An 18,456-nucleotide genomic window follows, 5' to 3' on the forward strand; every position below is an offset into this window, starting at 1 on the left:
CCCCCTAACACCCCCCGGAAAACTCTTCGCACTCAACAACACCCCCTTAACACCTCTAATCCCAGCCTTCACCCTCGCAATCTCATCATCCTCCTTCGCACCTCCCCCACTAAACCCGCCATACCCGTAATTCACCGTCGGCGGCTGCACATACGCCATCCCCTCTAGCATCTCCTTCACGTAACCGATTGTGGTCTCGAATTCCCGACTGTTCTCGCCTTCGGAATCGGAGGACGTGATGAGAGATTTGAGGGAGGTGGAGAGGGTGGAGAGGGTTGTGGTTTGGGAATCGAGGGGGGTTGTGGGGGAGGGTGAGAGGGTAGGTGAGGAGGGAGGCGAGGTTTGGATGCCGATGTCGCGGTGGTAGAGTTCTGTTGGGTCTTCGGGCTCGGACTCTGAGTCGTCTGGTTTTTGCGGGGTGGAGGAGATAGGAATAGTGCTGACTGCTTTCTCGAGCTTCTCGATTAGTTTGCGTAGGTTTGTGGAGGTGGTTGAGGCGAGGGAGAGGCGGGCTGTTGTGAGGGAGGAGATCATGGGCGCGACTAGGTAGTTGGATGTTCCGTAGAGGAGGAGGGAGAGGAAGGAGAATGCGTAGAGGGTTTTTAGGAGGCGTGGTTTGGTTATGAGGGGATCTGGACGGGGCGAGGTGGTGAGGAATTCGGGGTAGGTTATTATTGGGGGTTGTGTGGGGAGGGGAGGATGGTTTTGTTGTTGCTGCCGGGGCGGACTTGGTGTTGGAGATGGCTGAGGTGGTGGCGGTTTTGAGATCTGTAGATTGTTAAGTTTAGTATTATAGAGGGGTGTAAGGGACAATACCTGTGTATCTTCCATGGGTGGTGTTGTATTACTAGCTTCTAGGTTTCTTGATATCCCCAGTAATTCCTGTACATCCTCACTCCTTACTCCTTTGCTTTCCAGAAAGGCGATCTTCTTGTCTGTCGGCGCATCCTTCACTTCCTCGTCCTCTAGAAATTTCCTTGCTTGTGCTAGCATTGGTGCTGTGCTCGTCGGATCTGTTTTCGACTTCGGTTTATCTTCCTCCTGTAAAGGCTTTTGTGCTGTAACTCTCTGCCATGATGGCACGCCACCCTTCTGCTCCCCAGATTCTGAATCGCTCATTTTGGTTTTGTTTGGTGGAGTTGCAATCTTGATGGGCGCATTATTGTTTGGGTTGTCGTCGGCATTGAGCTTCACATGCCGAGGCTGGGAACTGTGGCTGACATAATTGCATGCTAGACGACCCATTGGCTAGTAAAGCTCGCCCCACTAAATCGTCGACGGTCGTCTGTCACGTTTGCAATCCACAGTGGCTCTTTCTATGTATCAAAAGCTTCAATCATCTATTGCCTCATAATTCGGATATACGTTTCGCTCTTATAATCCTGCCTCTACAGTTGATTAGTGCCAAGGTGCCATCACAGCCATCAATTGCCAAAGTGCGCCGGAAATTTGGTATTACTTGACGACATTACCGCTGTCTCTATTTTCATCAATCCTAGCCAATCTAGTATACAGGCACCATAAAGCGCCAATATCTGGACGTTTCCCAGATCTACAATTCACCATGTCCGGCAAAGGGGAACGGGCCAGTAAGAAGGCCAGAAGACTCAGTACAGACTCCGAAGGTTCGGAGGACCAGGGAGAATACAATTGGGCTGGGTCGAAATCTAAATCCGCTCCTGCTGCTGTTGACAAGAAAACCAAGTATGTCTCGCCGATTCCATAATGTGTTTTGATTTTTTGTGAATGAGAGGAAAGAGGAAAATATAGAGCTTAGATGCAGTGGAGGCTGGCGCTTGTTAATCCCCGTCGAGCGTGCGTAAGACAAGAATTGATGGGTTGAGACCCTTTTATATCTCGACCACATCATTCCGGCGAATCGAGATGAGCACATATCCCGCACGTTGTGTTGGTTGGATGAAAACAAACGCGTGGAAGGGCGCAGACAAGGCAAGCTGAACGGCGATAGAAGCGCGAAGAACATTATCATTTGCCCTTGCCAAGCGAATCATCTCACCAACACCGAGAGTTCGCTGTTCTTTCGTTCTTGGATCTTCGCGCAGCTGCGTTTGTTTGCCATCGCAACCCACCACATCACGGGTTTGGGATCGAGGCGGTGCGCCTTCCCGATAACCCCCCACCCCAATTCTGAATCACCAGATCTCCTTTCCATATTTTTGTATTTCGACTTGAATCTGGGTGTCGCGACGACAATTTCATCTTGCGACTTCAACCGCTCAGAAAACCTCGGCTTTCATCATGTCAGCTCGTCGCAGTCAGCGGTCGGCAGCCGTCAAGGCCAAGGAATCAATTGCTGATAATGCCTACGATAGAGTGTCGTCGCGACCCAGTCGCAAGGCCTCCGAGAATACACCCAGTGCGACCGTCTCACGTGGAAATCTAACCGTGAAACTTTCTTCTAGTAAACTCCGAGAAGCTGTACGATCAAGTCCGCTCAGCCAGACCGTGACACTTGCAGCTAAGGAAGGCCTATCAGGCGCAGAAATCTTGGATGGCCCCAGATCACGAAATGTGAGGAAAAGCTATGTCGTACCGTCAGACAGTGAGGAGGAAGATGAAGAAATGGAAGATGCAGCTGATGAGGATGCTGAAGGTGAGGACGAGGAAGTCGAAGAAGACGAGGATATGGATGCTGAGGACGACGGATTGGGAGACGAAGATGCGGATGGTGATGTCGATATGGATATTCCACCTCCTCCACCGGTCATTAAAATATCCAAAGCTCAAAATGGAAAGCAAACCATTGTTGCAAAGCCGCCAACAAAAGTTGATACCAAGACTGTTGAGCAAAAAGAAGTCGAGATGGGCAGCGACGACGACGAAGAGTTGAGTGAGCTTGATAGTGATATTGGCGAGGAGGTCGAGGAAGAAGAAGCCATGCAAACTGGTAACGAGGAAGATGCTGAAGGAGAGGACGAAGACATCGAAGAGCCGGAAGAAGACCAAGAGCTCGACAGCGACGATGACACGCCTGGTGGTGGTAGCCGTGGCTCAACGCCTGATTTGAGCAAGTTGACCAAGAGACAACGAGCCGCACTCGAGGAAGGTGGAAGTGGTCATCTACTGGCATTGCCCGATGGCAAGTTAATCCAATATTTGTGTCGATATAATGGCTAAGAATTTAATAGAAGTCCAAACCAAGAAGCATCTCACAGCAGAAGAACATGCCATGCGACGAGCTGAGATGGCTCGACGACGGAAGAATCTGAGCGAGAAGCGAAATGAAGAAGAAAAGGTATGGACCCTCAAGTGGTGTAAATCAATCTACTGACACCTAATTAGATGGAAACCATCAACAAACTTCTCAAAAAGCAAGCTCCAAAAACGAACGCCCGCCGGAAAGATCTCAACGGCATCACAGGCGAAGCCACACCAGACGGAGAACCACAGAAAGTCAATCCGCTATTCGTCAGATGGGTCAGTAATAAGGATGGTAACCGCATTGGCGTACCAGAGGAATGGCTTGAGGGTCCGGTTGGAGATGTGTTTAAGAATTCTGTCAAGCCGAGTGGGATGGGCGGGAAGCTTATTCAGGAGGTCTCTTAGGTGGCTGGCGGTAGGGAAGTAAAAGTTTTGTGGCGCGTAGAGTGCGTCTCGATGTACTTTTCTGAGGCACCTTTGATGAAGCTTCTATCTACAAAATCAACGTATTGAACGTCAGGCGAGTGCCATATACGTGAGTTTCACCTACTCTTGATTAGTACATCCAACTGTTCGGTTTCGCTTTGATGTTTAAATTCGTTCTGTTGCCTGACGGCAAACGTCCCTGGATAATCTGAATCAAGGCGTATAGACTGCTTTCGTCTTTCAATTAGACAAGCTTTGCTTTTTCTTTACTAAAATCAATGGCTCCAATCTGTAAAGGCCATTCTCTGTAAGTGAGCAATTACGCTATGAGCGATTAGACTCATTTTGAACATGGTTATCATTTTTGGCCACTCGTGGTATTCTTGATCTTGGAAACATATTACTGAAGTGTAGGTCATTAGATAGGTTATGCTGCTGGGTTCTTTAACGGCAGAAGTAGTTTGTGATCTTGAGCTTTGTAATTTATTTCCATGGGCTGGTCTCAGAGAATCTTTTCCTTACTGCATGCATTCTACCTTTGTTCCACAGAATCGCCCTATGTTCTGAGTACACACTCTATGCCGAGGCTTTATCTGCTCTCGAATTTCTACAAATGGGGAGATCTCTTGGAACACCTTGAGATGTTTTGACTCTGTTTCTATACCTAAATTTTTAAGCCTACTGTGTCGCTGTGATTTGTGTAAAGAACAATATTTTCTATTTTGAGATAGCAAGGAGAAATTCAAATTCCATAAAAACACTCAGCGTTGTTTTAGAGCAGTCCCCTCGCTTTGATTTTTTTATATCTACATGCTCTCCGACTAATCTCGGCTCGTTCCTGGTATCACGAGATTCAAATCAAGCCACCCTCGTTTATTCGAAGCCAGCTCCGATATCACTCTACTCTTCTTTCTTTCCCTTCCCATTTCCATTAACCTTACACTTTACGCCAGCCTTCGTCCCAGGTGAAGTCTCCCCTCCATCAGATCCCCGCCCCGCAGTCGTTGAGGCATGATCACCGTTACCCTCACCATCATCATCCTCAACAATCGTAACGAGAAAAACCCCCTTATTTCGTGTATCAGCAACACCCAAAGTATCCAGCGCGATGTTAAACCGCGTTTCATCCTGTACGAGCACGGGTATCATATCTTCATTCGCATCTTCAATCCAATACAAGTTCTTAGCGCGCCAGGTATGATCTCTAACGCGCGGGTGTCGGTTGGCAATTTCAGAGCGTTTGTCGTTTGCGTTTTCTTGCACCCAGTCTAGGAAATCGTGTAGGTAGAGGTCTTCGAGTGCGAGGATTGGATCGTGTCGAGTTAAATGGAAGACAGTGGTAACGGGCTGAGCACGCAGAGGACATTCGGGATGTAGTTGCCCTGGTTCTACGTAGGTTTTGGTGACGAGTATGTCTACTTCGATTTTGATTACTAGTCGATTATTTAGATCCATTTTGCCGAACGATCGAGTTTGGAGGTAACTAGGAGTTGCTTGATTCTTTTCGGTTTGAAGACGCTTTTATTCGGAAGTTTCAACTCTTTATATAATAGTTTAGACCTCACGATTGATCCTCTTAGTCTCTAGTCATAAAGTTCCGAATTATCATGACTACTAGATTGCAGGCATCACTTCTGTTTGCCATGACTCCTGAATGTACGATCATTAGGCATAGGATGATTGTGCCTCTGATAGCAAGACGAATCAATTGCTGAGCGTTGTGACTAATTGGACAATCTAGAATATGCTCGGAGTTCGCTTTTCTTAGCCACTCTATGAATCATGTATCCTATCAACAGGCCATTGAAATTGGTCAGCGGAATGGTTATCTCATGACTGAGGACAAGTTCTACTTTTGATTTTCCCTTGAGCGTCACGATGATGGATATTGCCAGTTGTAAAATTAGTAGTTCACGAGGTGTCATGTGGATCCTGTGTGAAGATGAATAATATGTGGGTTTAGGCGGCGTTGAGGAATGGGATTCGACTAAATCGCATCCATCGATACTTGATACTTGGTACCTCGAAGCGCTCTTGTAGTATCTGTGTACTCCGCAGAAATATGTGATATACTCCGAGCGCTATCGCATTTCTTTCAAATAATTCCATGCGCTGCTTTGATAAGTGCCCGGAAGAATAATCGTAGTCCTTATTTGTTATCCTAATTTCCCCTTCTGAATTCAGTTTCTTGAATACTTTAAATAGACTTGATATCAGAAGAACTCTAGATCAAATCATCAATCTCTGCTACATCAGACCCCTGCTCTACACTCATTGACACATCACCGCTATCCCGCCCCGAAAGATCAGGAACAAGAGTAGCCAAAAACACCCCATTACCCCGTCTACCCAAACACTCCAGAGCCTGCCTGAACTGCTTATCATCGTTCATAATCACAGGTATCGTATCTTCGCTGCCATCTTCCATCCAGTACACATTCTTAGTTTTCCAAAAGTTATCCCTAAGCTTTGCATTTTCCGACTTCAGCTGATTCGAACGAGTGCGCACCCAATTCGAAATGTTCCTTCGATGATAATTTTTGAGTGCGTAATAAAAGGGGATTTGGAGAGTACGTTGGAAGACGTTTATTATGGGTTGTCTGCGTAAAGGGATTCCTGGAATTAGGTCCCCGGATTTGACGCTATCTGCGGTGGTGAATACTGCTAGTTTAATTTCGATGATAGTAGGGAGATTTTGACTCATTGTGTAGAGATGTGTGGCGAGCGTTGATGATAGTTGTCAGTTAATTAGGTATGTTCTTCGCGAAATGACGCTGCTGCTATTCGAGGCTTTTAGTTCTTTATAAGCAGTGTCACACTCATGATTGATTCATTTTATCATGGACTTTCGAATTATCGTGAATTTAGAATTTCTCGCGTTATGGTCGTTTGCTCGTCAATCTTGACTGGTCAACCCATTCAGTCACAAGAAGAGTTTCCCTCTATTAGTGACACACACCAAACAATTGCCGCGGTTGAAATTTGTCTCGATCATTTTAGTTCTTATATCAAATGACAAATTGAACGAAAGACTTTGTCAATTTGAGACCATTGTGATTAAGCGACGATTCATGGACTAGAAGTTTCTGAATATACCGCCTAGGAGCTTGATTCAGAAAGTTGAACTCAAGCCATTTGACAGATATCTATACATCGCAGACTCTACCAAGCTTCTCTCGAATTCCATAATACAACGGGTACCTCTTTTTTCATGTCCTTCACAATCCACTTTGAGTCATTTATATGGCCCCTAATTCACGTATCATGCAGAGTCTCTGGATCACTGCTGATTGGAACTTGTTCTCGAAAATTTGCCCTCATTCACTTTTTAATATGACAAGTACATTATTCTCAATATCGTTTCATATTATCTCCTTCACCTAAGTAATTGTGTTTAATTAACATAAGAAAGAATCTAGTATACATCTATAATCTATTATTCATCTGAATTCCTCAAACAATCTTGCCTTTTCTTTCCAAGTACCTAATAGTACTTGTCATTTTGGAAAACATATTTTGCGGGTGATTTGATAACTTCCGTCGCGATTACAGTACAATTCCTTCCTTTTCTCATTTTCCGTGGACCGACGTAGTCAAAGAAGAGCTCTCAGACTTTGGTTTGCGTACATCCAGATTGAACATCTTTCTTTCGTTTTTGCTCCAGTGGATCTTGCATGCATTCATAGTTCGCGGTGGTTCGACCTTCTTCTTTTCCAGTTGGTCGAATATGTTTGCCCACATTTTCCTACCATACAGGGATAGACTTGGCTTCTGGTTTCGCAGTGCGAGTTGATCCTTCACCAAAAGGAGGAATACTTGGTCCTCTTCTTCACTCCAACCCTTATTCTTTTTACTTCGTTGTGGCGATAAGGAAGCAGGTTTGTAGTTCTCCTGAACTTCATCGGTAGGCACAACGACGACAAAAGTCTTCCAGTGTTATCATCTTCTAAATTTTCCTCTTCAATCGTCGTAACTGCAGATCTGAACTTTTCGTCGGTGTCTAGTAAGGTAGGAAGCCAATTTTCCCCACACACTGCCGAAACCTTCTTCAGTTTCCATATGAAGTCAAAATGTTCAGGATGGAACCATCCAGCTGGGTAACTTTCGCTGGATGATGAAAGATCACGATCAGTGCGCTGCTTGAATAATGCCAATTGGTCATTACTCAGACTCCCAGGGGGATAATAAGAGTATTGATGCCACGGAGACTTTTCTTGATCTGGAAAAGTCGAAGAATCTGTACTGATCCAGACTGGAATGCTCCCGTCATCTATATTGTCGCGTTCGTCTCCACTGTGCTGTGACATAGTTGTGTTGAGTTTCAAGGAAAGTCATATTGTGGGAAGAAGTACCTAGGTATGGCTCCACGACTCTTTTACTTTCTTTTATACTTTTCTTGCAGGATCAGGGACTAGATTGTCATAAGTGAACAATATCATTGGCAAAGATTGCCTATGTTTGTGGGGTTTGCTTGAGCAAGGTCAAAGATATGATTAATAAGATATTAAGATGGCATGACACTGATTGAGACACGTATATGCAAAGGTAGGGATGCACAGATGGTGTCTATCTTTGTCACAGCATTATTCTACTGTAAAGCATTGTGAGTTATGCAATTACTGTCGGTAGGGCTTCCTCATTCATCAAAGTCAAATGTTTGTTCAAAGAAAGTTTTGCAAACATCTTTCACAACCACAAGAGTATATCTCTTCTTTTAAAATTCCAGAGCAATACTTTTAGGGGAGAAAATATGATCACCCAGTATTCAGCTAAAGCTCATATAGTTAATAAAACTTCTTGTTTAGTCACTAAATCGAAATGTGTTTCTATCTAACCACTCCCTTAGTCCCTGCCAGTATGTCATAGACGGGATAACATCTTCTATGGTAACCAGAAAGCATCAACAAGATAGCCCCGTTCCACAAACTCTCCATGCATAGCTTATATGTAGTCATCTAGACTTTAAATATGAAATTTACTAATGAGGTATGACCAAAGAAACCCGTTTGAAGAAAAGTTTGGGTTCCACCCATTATAAACGTGTCGATTCGTTTGATTTCGAAATATCCTAAACCCCCAAATTTACATTAAAAGACACCATGTACTACCCTGGGCACTAACCTCGGAACCCATATCTCGAATGCCAGCAAGGTAAAGGTGGCGGTTGTGTGCTCTATCCCAGCGGCCTTTACACGCTTTTGGGGTTCGCAGTGATTCAAAGTTTTTCGCTTCCAGCAGGTCTGAAATTTCTTGCCACCCCGATAAACCAATAGTAGATTTCTTACTGCGTTTAATATAAGATGCTGCCAAAAGACACAGTGCATCATCTTCTTCCATAGACCAAAAGATCGTTTTCTCAGCTTGCGGCAATGCTGACGAGGAAGCAGAGTTGTTACTATCCAGGACGGTATCGACATCCACGACAACTATCAGGTATGTCCCAACTGTATCTTCCTTGGAACCTCTTTTGTGGCGCGCTATCATCTTGTTGGCTTCCGATTTGAATTTTGACTCGGTGTCTAGTAAAATGGTCCTCGTCGACGTCCCTTCTCGACGCTGAATCCCATATACGTCTTTCACTTTCCAACCACTTTCCTCGTGCTCTGTAGGATCGAAGCGATCTTTCTCGTACTTCTTATGATAGTTCGTTCGATAGAGATCCCTATCGATACATTCTTTAAACGTTGCCAGTTGTTTGCCATTTTCGCCAAACAGACCAAAATTGGAGGAGTATCGAATCCACGGAGAGGTTTCCTCATCGAAGGGTCTGACGGAATTGGTAGTAATCCAAATTGGAATGAACAACTCGTCCGTGTTGTTCGACTCCTTCTTGTTAGACTCTTTCTTGTTAGACATTCTGGTTGTTTTGGCCTTTAATATGTTGTGGGGTAGTTGTTCTAGTCTTTGGAATAAATTAAACTTTAAGATAGAGGCATAGATTAAAGCGATAACTGCTCCTTTTATACTTTTTTTTGCAAATCTGGAAATTGTATATTCATACTTAAAGATTTATTCAAACAGCTCGACTACTATTGTGAATATTCTTTTTATTGAGGTCTTGAACAGATTCAGTCGGCTGGTTGTCCGTCACGGGGGCCGTCTACCATCCATGTGTACTCATGAGAGTTTAGTGATTCGTACTCTTTTTTGCATTATCTAGATATCTATTTAAAACGAATGACAAAGCCATGAAATGGTTCTCCCTGACTGTTGGGTAGCTGTATCTGGTCCTGCTTGTGAATCTTGATCATGCTTTGTAATTTACCAGGGCGCATCAAATTTCCTGGGCCAAACCCAGTCAAAAGTGTAGATACTCATAAGATCAGAATGAATGCTCTGAAGAATTGTGATACAGGCTTTCGTGAAACCACCGAGTCAAATACTTAGATACTCACAAAGATCAAAACAAGTGCTTTGAATTACTGGAGAGTAGGGTTTTCCCCCAGTCAATATTTACAATCTAAGGGTTCACGTGGCTCATGATTTAGCTACCGAATTGAATTTCTCTGGTTTTCTTTCTTCTTCTTTCAAGAAATAAATAAGCGGAAGAAGACTTAACTTAGAACCTTAGTGTAATGACAAAATCGTTTAGTTCCATTGATTGTCAAAGCTTAGATTAGTTTTAGTAAGACAGTAAAGGTGTAGATCCTCGTTTTTTCATGAAATTCGACACATAACAATCTTGGCAAGGGACAAATGAATTGTAGTCAATGTTGACGATGTATTAGTTTCTGTGGAACTTGACGTATTCCAAATACCCAAAGTAATATACAGAACTGTTATATACTACTATCCATGCCAAAAACACTAGCCTTTGATTTTCATCACGATTCCTGTGCTATTGTTATTATCTTCAGATTGGTGCAGATCGAATTCAAAACCAGAGGTTTCTGTTTCAGCACATTACGCTCGCCCATCTCTTCAATATACACTGTTTCCTCTCTTGTGATATTTGGCTTCCGCTGTCGGCACCCGACGTCGCTTTCTCCTTCTGCAACTTCTCTAATCCCCTGCTTTCCAAAGCCTTTTCCAACATCCAATTACTGTCTCTCACGGGTCTCTCCTTTAGCCCACGACAAATCACAACTCTAAATCCATCTTTCCAACCCCTGTCACTCATCCTTTGTAAGACATGGATCATATCACTTGCCTCCTTCAGTATCTCAGCCCCTTCCTCACCATCCCAAATCACATATAAATGTACTGTATTATTCAACAATTCTCCATGGCCTAAAGCTCGTAAATGGCTCGATATTGCGACACCAATTTCTGTATTTAATCTCGAAAAGTGATAGGTTGATACTTCTGGGTAATAACGATAGGATGGTGGTGGATGAGGGACGGATATGGTGAGCGATCCGAGAGAGTAAGTAGTCTCGGTGGATGCCGTTGGGAGAATACGGATTTGGATGGGAATCTGAGCTCTTGGAGGCGGTGGTGAGCTGTGAGGAATGCTGAGGGATAAATGAAGCGCAGTCGGAGAACTGTTGTGTCTCGGACTGAAGCGGGGGCTGTATGATGGATTGCGGTTTGCCATGAGGACCCGTCTTTGCGTCTCGATCTAAAGTTGTTGATATTCTCCGTAACACTGAAAAAATATAGAAAAGCTTGTCCGATTAAAGATGTATGATCAAAGACGCAGATTCTTATTAGTGGTATTAATCATGAAGTGTTCTCATTCATGAGTTTTGAATGTCTCGACATATGTCATTTTGACGCGGGTGAATGACAGGCGACATGAGTCCTATTTTGGATTACTTTCGCTGTTTGTTGACAGTTTTCTGGATATATTGATTTTGGCAAACTGCCAAACATAGGGCAGTCAATCGTGTGAAAGAAGTCTTTCCAAATTCGAAAGGTTTAGAGATAAGTTGTCGATTTCATACTTTAACATCATCTGATCATAATATCAGTTTCAAATCAATCACCATTTCAAAAGATACTCAATATGATTCCACCAAGACTAAGTTCAGAGAATTAAGTCTTCTTTGTCTCTATCCAATTGGACAATTGAATTCACCTTCACGCGAATTTGTTCTGGCAAAGTAAGACTATCGACACCTACCCAAACTTCAACAGTGATGTATGAGATGACAGAAAGGAAAACAAGAGTAACCACCAGAATGTAAAATAAGACACTAAGCTACCAGTAACCAGAGTATGTTCGCGTTAGTATGATATTCTGGAATTGGTTATTGAGAATTCTCCCCTTGAAGTACCAGTGTTTTGAATTACCAAACAAATTAACAATTCACCACTTACACAGCAAGAACTTTTGCTTTGAATCGAATCCTACCATCTAGTTAAATATGTTTATATAGCTCGGCTGGCAGGGTGTTGAAGTTACTCGTTGTCTTCTATGAAATGACCTTGGGGTGCATTTATGATATCTGAGGAAATAAGCAACTTCAAAGTGACCCTGTCAGAAAACCCAGAACCCAAAAGTACGAACATTACCCCGAATACCTGACAATTACATGTCTGGTTAGTGCTTCAAAAACGAAGAGTGTATAGTTTGTGTCCTGAAATTCTCACACTCTCTTACCTAGTAGAGAAAATATCAAATCTGACAAATGAGACAGTTTGCTCGGTGTTATAACCCCAAATATCAAACTTAAAACATGCAGACATCTCGTTTTATTGCAACTTGATCTTAACAGCACTAATGCAGAGTTTGATCAAGAAATGTACTTAAGCAGACATTCCCTCAGTCAGACAATCCAACCCACCGTTAATCAACCTTGTCTTGGTCCGCACAAAAGCCTCGACATAGAATCAAACCACTTGTTCCAGAGAGCAGCTCTCTCTTGCTGTACTATCAAATCCCGAATATCCAATGGCGGCAACTATCCCACAATATACCTTCGTCCGTCTCTTCGACAGCAACAGAAACTTTTATTGGTTCACCGGTTTACGAATTGACAATCTCCAAAACTCCTTCCACCATACCATAAAGAATGTAATACGAGACAAATTTCAGGAAGGCAGAAATGAACCATATATACTTAATAGAGTCAGAGCGGACTGGGATCACTACGCGGATATTCCAGTGGAAGACAATACAGCTGGGAATACGCTGATTCAGGCCATTTCTCGTCATCCAAAGTTTCACGGAATTACCATCCACTATGAAAAAGAACGGAGAATGGGACTCAATTAGGGTCGCGTTAGTGTGGCACGACAGGGAGCTTTGAGCGCTTTTTAAGCGGTGGCCAAGAGTAATTGGGTGAATAACGAAAACTCAAGGCCTCTTAACTGACGAACGTTTCACCTCAAATTTGGAGATGAACGCTAGCAATCAAGAAGTCTTGTCAAGGGATAGAATTTGAATGTCACGTAATCATCTGTCATGTATGATTATTTACATTGGATATTTAATCAATGCATTCACCTAGACTTGAAAGATTGGCTCAAAGTCTACTTGTTCATCATTTTCAATATCCGTGATTGTACCTTTCGATCTTATATAAAAAACTTGAAATTTCATGTTTGCATATCGAAATCATATCTTGAAAGATCCCGGCCCTCAGTACCAGAAAGATTCCCAGATATAATACACTTTCAAATCATATTGCCAAACGATACCATACCCCACCAAGCCGAACCGACTTTGATCACGAGCAACAATGCCAGATGGAGATTCAGCAAATGACGCCATTCAACTAGATTCCCCGTCGTCATCTCCAACGGCTTTTGAGTATTTAGGATTCGAGTATCTCTTACACTTTGAGCACGAGTGGAACGAGCTAGAGAACTGGAGCGAGCACATATACATCAAATCTCAAGACGAATTCTACGCCCCGGCTTTCGAGAAACGTGTTCAAGACATGATTCAGGAGCACTATAATTCACCTTCTCTCCAGCCCCAAACAGACCCGAATGTTGAAATTATTCGCATCAGCGTGTTCCCAAAATATAACGAGAAGATTATTGAAGCAAGGTCAGGGAGTGCTTTTCCAAAAAGGGAGATCATCTTGATTATCCCGGATCCTACACAATTGGGTCATAAAGAGATTGACCTACAAGATTCGTCTACCACTCGTATTTTTGTCTCATTCACACGGGGTACAGGCGAGAGCTCTGAAGATAGCAGTCGTGCAAAGCGGTTCTTTTCAACTCTTCATGTGTAGCAGAAAGCTATTGATCTTCGCTGTATGGTAGTAATGAAGGAATCTTTCAAAAATGAGGTTTGTCGCATTATCCACAACCAAAATACCATAATAACCTGGTTCCAGCAGATTGCTTTGAAGAATTTTCTGTATGGCGTTATGAGTAATACTGGAAGATATTGTGACAAAGTCTGCATAGAAGCCTCTAACTTGCAAGACATGCATCCTACGAAAACTAGTTTGCGAATAGTCAACTTTACTATTTGCTTTGTGTGTTTGCTCAAGTTTTCCTGAATGTTGATGTTAAAGTTTCCTGAGTGGCCCCGGCTTGCCAGCTATATGTAAATAGAAACCCGTGTCTAAGAACAAACCACTCTGGCTCCATATTTCGACTATATGAGTCAGATGGGTCGCTTATAAAGGGAGGTGTTGTGCCAACCTCAAGTGACGAGGGACAAAATGTAAACCGTGCATCTGAGAAAATGCCATCTACATCACAATCCTATATGTCAGATATCTCGTCCACTCCAGAACTAGTACCATCTATATCACAATCTGATATTTCGAATTCCCTAGCGACTCTCACTGTGGCTGAACGAAACTCGAACGCTCAAGAACCTTTGAGTATTGGTTTCCGAGCGCAATTTCTTTGTTGCCCTCAGCTAAGACCCCGCATTCCCCTATTCAAAGATACCGTTCTATTTGTTGGAGAGAATGGCAACAACCTCTACAACGCGATGATCAAAAAGTTAGCAAAAAGTCTGAAATGGCTTATTGCATCTCACTTGAATCCAGAGGCTCCCCATCATCAAGACAGAATTGAGGTGGACATAGATTCCGTTTGCATTTGCGAACAGCACCAGCTCAGCAGTAAGGATGAGAATTATGATGTGGGCACCTCAATTAAGACAAACGAAGAAATGAGATTGGCAATAGCTTCTCTTCGAGAAGATAACGGGCGGTTTTTGAAAGTGTTTTATGACTACAAGATGGATGAAGGGGAAGGGCATTGAGTGTGTGGTTGTTGAAAATGGTAGATACCTTTGTAGCAACCCAAGGACATTGAAATAATGTTTGCTTCTTGGCCAAAATCCGGTTGGGTTGACGAAATGTGACTTTGATCTGAACTTGCAAAGATAAAAAGGTGATCGTATCAGATCGTTATACATGGCAGATGTTGTTAGCTTGCGTATGAGTCGTAACACCTGAAGATAGACCTGCTGTTTCTGAAGTTTTTAAAACGGGTATGAGGATTTTCCAAGCTGCCCTTTTGCTGGACAAGTTGTCAGAGAGCTGACGCTGTAGTCAGTCACGCTTCTGAGCATCTTGAGTCACTCCGCCGTGGGATGTTGTATATTATCCTTGGCCACTTCGAAAATCCATCAGCAAGGTAGCAGTACCACCCTATTGGTTTAAAATTATATTATTAGCATCATCATCACTTTACTTCGCTTCACTTCCACAATGTCAGTGTCACAGAACTTACGTCCGAATACCGTCATAAGGCGTTCAGACCCAACTCCAGTAAATTCAAATCCGACAATGCATAGCTCCTTTAGGCCTCTCATCAACTTCACCTTTGGTAGAATTGAAGATGGAAGGGTTGGACTTACTTTCCATACTCAGCTCCGCATGGTCGAAGATAACGATAACCAATTTCAGGCATTTATCAGTATGTTATGGGAAGCTATTGAGCAGCACGCTGGATTGCCCCGCGTACCTGTTACCGCTGATGGTACTCGTCTTTCTGGGGTAGCTGAAGTTTGGATCTGCGACAATAACCACTCAGTCATGGGAAATGACACGGGAGCGGGGCTGACCAGAACTAAGACGGAAGACTCGTTGGCTGGGTTGAGACGTTTAAGAGCTCACCTACAAGACGCTACATTCTCGCATCTTGTGGTTGATTACGGTTATCTAGTACGATAAAGGAAATTACATTGGTTTTTAGAGATTTTTGAGAGTATTGACAGCGTCTTTGCTTGATCTTCCCGAGACTCACTAGACGAAATGTAAATTCGATAAGAGCTGTCTGAAACTGATTGCTTTGACGTGTCGAAGGATGGTATTTGATGCATACGTCGCGAAGTTTTTAAGGAAACTTGACATTCTTTCTTTCAGAATATATCATTGTTGTTACTCTCGTTCTTGTTTGCTGGTAAAGAGTGGCGTGGATCTTAGTCTGTCGTAACTGTGAGTCTTCCGAGTCAATGATCGGATATTTGCATATATAGTAAGGAATTCTGGACTTATTATTGAACAAAATACCTCAACACCGATACATCTATTAAGAATCGGCTATAAAATCATCTTGAATTAAAACCCATTACTTGTCTCAATCAGCTCAAGCAATGTCATCTTCAAAGCCGGGTCCTAGCAGCCCATGTCCGACACCACAAAACTCCCCAGCCAAGCGTCGATTCGAAGTTCTTTTTCATGAGGATAAAAGAGCTGAAGTCAATCATAGTTTGGATGCTAAATTTGACATGGTTGAAGATAAGAATGATCAGCACCTGACATTCAGACTCATGCTATTAAAAGCTATACAGAATCACAGATTGCCCACGAAATCCACACTGATCTTGACTCTACAATTATTGAGATCAAGTCTATTTATATTCGCGACAAGGTCGAATCAAGTGGATATCAATTTACTGGAACTAAGATGGACGTCACTCTCGCTGGAGTGAGGAGTCTAAGAAGTCATCTTCAAGACCCTCGTTTCGCGCACCTTGAGGTTGAATGGTGCTATAAGAAATGAAAAATTAAGATAGAAGATCAGTTGGGTTCAGTGGAGGTATTGAAAGCATTCTTGCTTTGATCTTGTCTTGCAAGAATCAGATTCGGAGTAGGATATCACAAGGACTTTCGTCATACAGACGTGGAACGCGCGGTGGAAAGAGGGCCTGACTCCCAAGTTCTGAATTGCGGGGAATTAATTACATATTCCTTGGTTTAAACCAATCTCTGTGCAATAATAATACCTCTGGAAGAAGAAGCCTATAAGCACAAAAATGTGTGACGATCAATTTTGCATAGTCTCAATCAGATAATTTTCCAGCAGCCTACAAACTTAAAATACCGAACGGCTTTCATCGATAGCCTCACTCCACTTCTGACGCTCAATTTCAAGTGTTACAAACGTACAATTTCTAATTCCTATATGTCTACTTGTATCGTAGGTGCTTGCAAAGAAGAATAAAGTTTGAACGATTGAGGCTTGAGCCCCCTATAGAGAAGTCTGGTGTTGAATTTTCTGAAAGCTCTTTAGATTAACATAGTTCAAACTCAAAAGCATTTATTTCATGAGCAGTTTAGAGTCAAAATGAGAAGCTTTGGTGGTAATATCATGAAGCCACCTCCTTGGCTAATTCCAGCAATCAATGCCACAATTCACATAAGACCGAGAAAATACCGTCAGGTTATGAGCCAATGACAGGACAAGTGTTGGTCACTTGAAATTTCGTTTTATATTAGATGTGGAAGAGCTTGCCCAAAGATGTCTCGTCTATCGTTATGACGGTGACGACAAACGCTGACAGTGATCGAACGTGACTATGTCTTAATTTGAACCTACACATAACAGCTCAGTAAAATTGTCGTGATTAGTCAATATCTAGTTTCCCTAGCTCGAAATGACAGCGAAATATGGCTCAGTGACTAGATGTATCATGTATTCATGAATTTTGTAATCATACTGAAAATCGGGTGTCTTGGCAATTCCGAACATAAATACAACTTCCTAATCCACTCAATGAAGTAAAAAACAACCATCCTGTTCTGCCTTTGTTCACAAGATAAATTAAACTGACCGCCCGACAAGAATTGACTTGGTACTTTGAATCATTCCCAAACCCAAATTCGCAACACCTACTGATCCAACATGATCAACAACATTCTCACTCATTTCATCGACAAGGAAGATTCAAATCTGCGGTGGTACGCTGGAATATCAACCACATCTATGCCCTTACCTTATGCAAATCTTGAGTCTATAGCGCGCGACACGGTTAACGCGAGGTTGGGGCCGAACAAAAGGATAGAAGATCTGGCTATTTACATCGCCTGGGATTCTGGCGAGGGGAATACAGATCTCTCGGACCTTCAGGAGCCCCAGCGGAGTGAGGCTATTCAGGTCCTCAGAGAGCGTGGTGGACGTGGGTATCTTGAAGTTGTCTTTCGGGATGTTGCAAATTACGATCGTTCGTCAAAACTTGGTTATCCGGATCTCTCGGGCTATAACAGAGACGGTACGAAAAAGAATCAATGGGGCAGTAGCTGGGGCTACTAGCTTAATTATCATTCTTTTTGGCTAGTGTCGATGTTGTGACAGTAGCAAGCGAGGAAATGTCTTAAATTATTTGATTTATGGTGTAGAGAATAGCGGATTAACAGGATATCATGACTGAGCATAAATCATTGAGAACCTGGGGAATAAATCATGGCATAACTCTCTTTTCATGGACTATGATAAAATCATCCAAACGAAATGCCTGATTTCCTCGTTTGTAATCACTCAATTCTATAATTTAATTTGCAATAAAGTGGCAGTCAAACTAGTCAGTATCCTGATGAGAACTTTTTCTATCATACCATATGTGAGTGGTGCGAGCCATGATGTTGATTGTCACTATAATACAATAGCAAGCAAGGCATGATGATGTGTACAACGTAGCAGTTTCTTTTTTGGTAGCAATCTTTCTAAAGCAATCATAGCTGATAGAAATTACAAAATATAAAAAAAAGGGCTTAGAATCAA

General features: G+C 42.8%; 10 protein-coding genes across 10 annotated transcripts; 5 read left to right on the plus strand and 5 right to left on the minus strand.

Moving 5' to 3' along the window:
• Positions 1-4: 4 nt before the first annotated feature.
• Positions 5-1,245, minus strand: GLAREA_03463 (uncharacterized protein; the record flags this gene model as incomplete). The annotated part of the gene is made up of 3 exons (XM_008083716.1): positions 5-22; positions 73-768; positions 817-1,245. 3 exons carry the CDS (start codon positions 1,243-1,245, stop codon positions 5-7), a joined length of 1,143 nt encoding a protein of 380 aa, XP_008081907.1.
• A 319-nt stretch (positions 1,246-1,564) lies between these two features.
• GLAREA_03464 (uncharacterized protein) lies at positions 1,565-1,726 on the plus strand (the record flags this gene model as incomplete). Its single annotated transcript, XM_008083717.1, has 1 exon — positions 1,565-1,726. One exon carries the CDS (start codon positions 1,565-1,567, stop codon positions 1,724-1,726), a length of 162 nt encoding a protein of 53 aa, XP_008081908.1.
• A 533-nt stretch (positions 1,727-2,259) lies between these two features.
• Positions 2,260-3,567, plus strand: GLAREA_03465 (uncharacterized protein; the record flags this gene model as incomplete). Its single annotated transcript, XM_008083718.1, has 3 exons — positions 2,260-3,076; positions 3,150-3,256; positions 3,304-3,567. 3 exons carry the CDS (start codon positions 2,260-2,262, stop codon positions 3,565-3,567), a joined length of 1,188 nt encoding a protein of 395 aa, XP_008081909.1.
• Positions 3,568-4,488: 921 nt separating this feature from the next.
• GLAREA_03466 (uncharacterized protein) lies at positions 4,489-5,043 on the minus strand (the record flags this gene model as incomplete). Its single annotated transcript, XM_008083719.1, has 1 exon — positions 4,489-5,043. One exon carries the CDS (start codon positions 5,041-5,043, stop codon positions 4,489-4,491), a length of 555 nt encoding a protein of 184 aa, XP_008081910.1.
• A 769-nt stretch (positions 5,044-5,812) lies between these two features.
• Positions 5,813-6,292, minus strand: GLAREA_03467 (uncharacterized protein; the record flags this gene model as incomplete). The annotated part of the gene is made up of 1 exon (XM_008083720.1): positions 5,813-6,292. One exon carries the CDS (start codon positions 6,290-6,292, stop codon positions 5,813-5,815), a length of 480 nt encoding a protein of 159 aa, XP_008081911.1.
• Positions 6,293-7,158: 866 nt separating this feature from the next.
• On the minus strand, positions 7,159-7,895 carry GLAREA_03468 (uncharacterized protein; the record flags this gene model as incomplete). Its single annotated transcript, XM_008083721.1, has 2 exons — positions 7,159-7,515; positions 7,563-7,895. The coding sequence occupies 2 exons, from the start codon at positions 7,893-7,895 to the stop codon at positions 7,159-7,161; spliced, it is 690 nt and encodes a 229-aa protein (XP_008081912.1).
• Positions 7,896-8,670: 775 nt separating this feature from the next.
• GLAREA_03469 (uncharacterized protein) lies at positions 8,671-9,444 on the minus strand (the record flags this gene model as incomplete). The annotated part of the gene is made up of 1 exon (XM_008083722.1): positions 8,671-9,444. One exon carries the CDS (start codon positions 9,442-9,444, stop codon positions 8,671-8,673), a length of 774 nt encoding a protein of 257 aa, XP_008081913.1.
• A 3,770-nt stretch (positions 9,445-13,214) lies between these two features.
• Positions 13,215-13,718, plus strand: GLAREA_03470 (uncharacterized protein; the record flags this gene model as incomplete). The annotated part of the gene is made up of 1 exon (XM_008083723.1): positions 13,215-13,718. The coding sequence occupies one exon, from the start codon at positions 13,215-13,217 to the stop codon at positions 13,716-13,718; it is 504 nt and encodes a 167-aa protein (XP_008081914.1).
• A 1,443-nt stretch (positions 13,719-15,161) lies between these two features.
• Positions 15,162-15,626, plus strand: GLAREA_03471 (uncharacterized protein; the record flags this gene model as incomplete). The annotated part of the gene is made up of 1 exon (XM_008083724.1): positions 15,162-15,626. One exon carries the CDS (start codon positions 15,162-15,164, stop codon positions 15,624-15,626), a length of 465 nt encoding a protein of 154 aa, XP_008081915.1.
• Positions 15,627-17,580: 1,954 nt separating this feature from the next.
• On the plus strand, positions 17,581-17,988 carry GLAREA_03472 (uncharacterized protein; the record flags this gene model as incomplete). The annotated part of the gene is made up of 1 exon (XM_008083725.1): positions 17,581-17,988. One exon carries the CDS (start codon positions 17,581-17,583, stop codon positions 17,986-17,988), a length of 408 nt encoding a protein of 135 aa, XP_008081916.1.
• Positions 17,989-18,456: the final 468 nt, after the last annotated feature.

Source organism: Glarea lozoyensis (genome assembly GCF_000409485.1).
Source record: "Glarea lozoyensis ATCC 20868 chromosome Unknown GLAREA2, whole genome shotgun sequence".
Lineage (NCBI taxonomy): Eukaryota > Fungi > Ascomycota > Leotiomycetes > Helotiales > Helotiaceae > Glarea > Glarea lozoyensis.